Source organism: Priapulus caudatus, unplaced genomic scaffold (genome assembly GCF_000485595.1).
Source record: "Priapulus caudatus unplaced genomic scaffold, Priapulus_caudatus-5.0.1 Scaffold739, whole genome shotgun sequence".
Classification (NCBI taxonomy): Eukaryota; Metazoa; Priapulida; class Priapulimorpha; order Priapulimorphida; family Priapulidae; genus Priapulus; species Priapulus caudatus.
Genome location: NW_014577800.1, coordinates 176142 through 178945, shown reverse-complemented (window position 1 = coordinate 178945; position 2804 = coordinate 176142). Strand labels below are relative to the sequence as shown.

The following is a 2804-nucleotide window of genomic DNA, read 5'->3' as shown; positions in this document are numbered from 1 at the left end:
ACGAGCACAGATCTTTTTCTTTTAGTTTTACCCTGTTGCACATGCACACAAGAGCCCCATCACTATTAGAGCGATGTTACTGTGCAAAACTGTGATGTCACAGTTTTACTTAAATCGGTCAATAAAACGAAAGGGTTAAGCAAAATATACATTTTACGTAGTTCTTTATATTACACGAACTGACAAACACATGATGAACGTGAGCACACAGTAAATTAGACGTTTAGTAGATTATTATAAATAGAAAATTATGTTATTATCAAAGTATCCACTAAAATAATGTCAAAACTCTTGTCTGCAAGAATTGTGAATGCAAGTTCGATTACATGGATGGAGACCTCAATGTGACTTATAGGAATATATATGCGCTAAAGGAAACTGACCTTGTCTCTTATGCCCTGTCTCATCTCCTCGCGTTCTGCCTCCATCTTTCTGTGTTTCTCTTTCCTCCTCTCTTCGGCTTCCCGCCGCGCCTCCGCAATGGCGGCTTCCTCATCTTCTTGTTTCTTCTTCTCTTCCGGATCCTGTTCTTCGCCCCCGCCGCCGCCCACGGCGCCTGTGCGACACGACCACAGAGACTTATATTGCAGCTGATTACGGTACACTGAGGCAAAAGTCACCCCTAAAACATACACTTGTGGAAGACAACTACACGATACTCGTACAAGTGTAGTTCATATGTCATTACGTAGCTACAGGTGGTCATTCATTACCAGACACAAAACTACTATGTTAAAGCCATTCTTTCGAAAATAATTTCCAAACAGTCTTGTGTTTTCCCCACTTTTACGATAGTTACCGTTATTGCTCGAGTAACGCTAACACATCTTAGATTTAGAACCTTCGTACTTAGCTATATTCACCAAAACATGCACGATTCGAATTCTGATTACTCGTTTTGATTTCCACAGCTATTTCTTGCGAATCTCGGACTGTCTCACGATAGCGCGAGATATCAGCCAATTTAAAAATAGAAACGGAGTAAACTACACATACACACACACACAGAATCAGATGCCCCTTTGTTTGAATTAGATGCGTTATATCTGCACTTGTTTTGAAGGCGCCATTAATTGTCGCTATAATCAAGGTGCAAACTAATTGTCGCTATAATCGAAGAGGCCACGGTGTTACGGCATGTTCAATTCCAAATTTCTATGCTATAACAGCATAAATTCGTAATGTTTTTCAAGTTGGTGTAATCAGTAACATATGTGCTATTAAGTGATATATATTCACATTTCGTTATTTTCCCAGACTTTGCGTTTTTAAGCAATGATTTCGAAATCCTGGCGTTAATATATTTCAGCTCATATATTTAACACTGCGAAGGCTGCATTTTTTTAACGAAATTCCCCCATCTCCACTTCGTGGTCGATTCGTTTCACACAAAAACGCAAGCGAGTTGCAAGCACAATACCTCGGCTTTTTACTTGCCGCTATAGTTCTCGCTGCGCGCCTGCCCACCCATGCGAAATTTCTACAAGTGAAGTTAGTGAACTATAGATGCAAAGCCCCCATGTGCATACTGCGTTTGTACATGCAGCTCTCAGAACGTCCACGCTCAAACATGTGTGAGGAAAATATTGTCGTTAGCTGAGGAAAAACTCGAGAAATGTCACGATTCTGTCTCCCCGTAAATTTGAACAGATTTTTTTAAAATCATGCAGCTCATTTGCTTCCCTCTATACATACTAACATTTAACTACACAATAGCAGTATAAAAACTATATATATATTTGAACATTATTTGTTAAAATATTTTGGAGAGCTAGGTAAATGTTAAATCACCTTGTTCCTAACAAAGCCAATTACACTTTCTTATAACTGCATGCATCATTCAAAGAGAAATATTTCAGCTTCATACACTGTCCTGGAACCAGCCCTTTTTACCATCACATAACACGATGCAAGCCCACCATCACCGTTCAACCAATGTGTTTGTTACCTTCACTTACACATTCTTCTTCGTTTTTCTTCTTTTTACCTAGACCTATGCAAGCCAAATCAGTAACAAGCCCTGTGATTGTCGCATTAGCTTCCACAGGCGCTCTAACGAGGACACGTTCGGCTGCGTTTCACTGCTAACAACGCGACATCTTTCCACGCAGCATCTGCTACTATTCGCTCAGGGCCAGAGGAAATGGAAAAGTGGTCGCACGAGTGAAGCACGCTGAGAGATGCCGCGATTACTATCAGGCGGAAAGTTGCAAGCGGAAACGAGATATCAAACGGGCAGCAATTGAGAAAATTGCATCGACTGAAAGGCACACTTGCGAGAAACTAAAGCGAGGCAAGCTTAGATGATGCCACGTGGACCAGAAAGTTACTTAGCAGCTTGGTTGATTGCCAGCCGAGGCAATTAGGGTTTAGCCTACAAGGTACCAGCTGCTATAGTAGCTACTGCAGTACACCTACTATAAATTTCACTTACGCGGGAAAGTACATATAATTATTAATATGATATTAATAATGAATTATATAATATTATGCACCAACATCATCTTACCTTTTACTGCGCCTAGCTGTTTCCCAACCATCTGTTTGGCCACAAAATCCATGGTAGCTTTTGATCACTCGATCTGCAATCTATCAATCAGTCTGCAATGTAAAAGGATCACACGGTCCTTATTAATGGCCGATTTAAACATGGTACATTAGCTGTGCTGAGGTTTCGTGAATAGATATGAGAACATCAACGACAGGGGCCCACAAATTGTCACACGAATAGTTGCAAGTCGTTGAAGGTCACACACGCGCACGTGCACGCGCACGCTCTCTTTCTTTTTCTCTCTCTCTCTCTC

General features: G+C 41.0%; 1 protein-coding gene across 3 annotated transcripts in view; it reads right to left on the bottom strand.

The window, feature by feature from the left end:
* LOC106813206 (complexin-like) overlaps positions 1–2804 on the bottom strand; it is a 45261-nt gene that overhangs the window by 17054 nt on the left and 25403 nt on the right. For all 3 annotated transcript variants that reach the window (XM_014817275.1, XM_014817274.1, XM_014817276.1), the window contains exons 2-3: positions 2510–2601; positions 384–556 (exon numbers count right to left, since the gene is read on the bottom strand). In XM_014817275.1, coding sequence (XP_014672761.1) covers positions 384–556; positions 2510–2561 — 225 coding nt within the window. In that variant the 5' untranslated portion in view covers positions 2562–2601. The remainder of the gene's footprint in view (positions 1–383; positions 557–2509; positions 2602–2804) is intronic.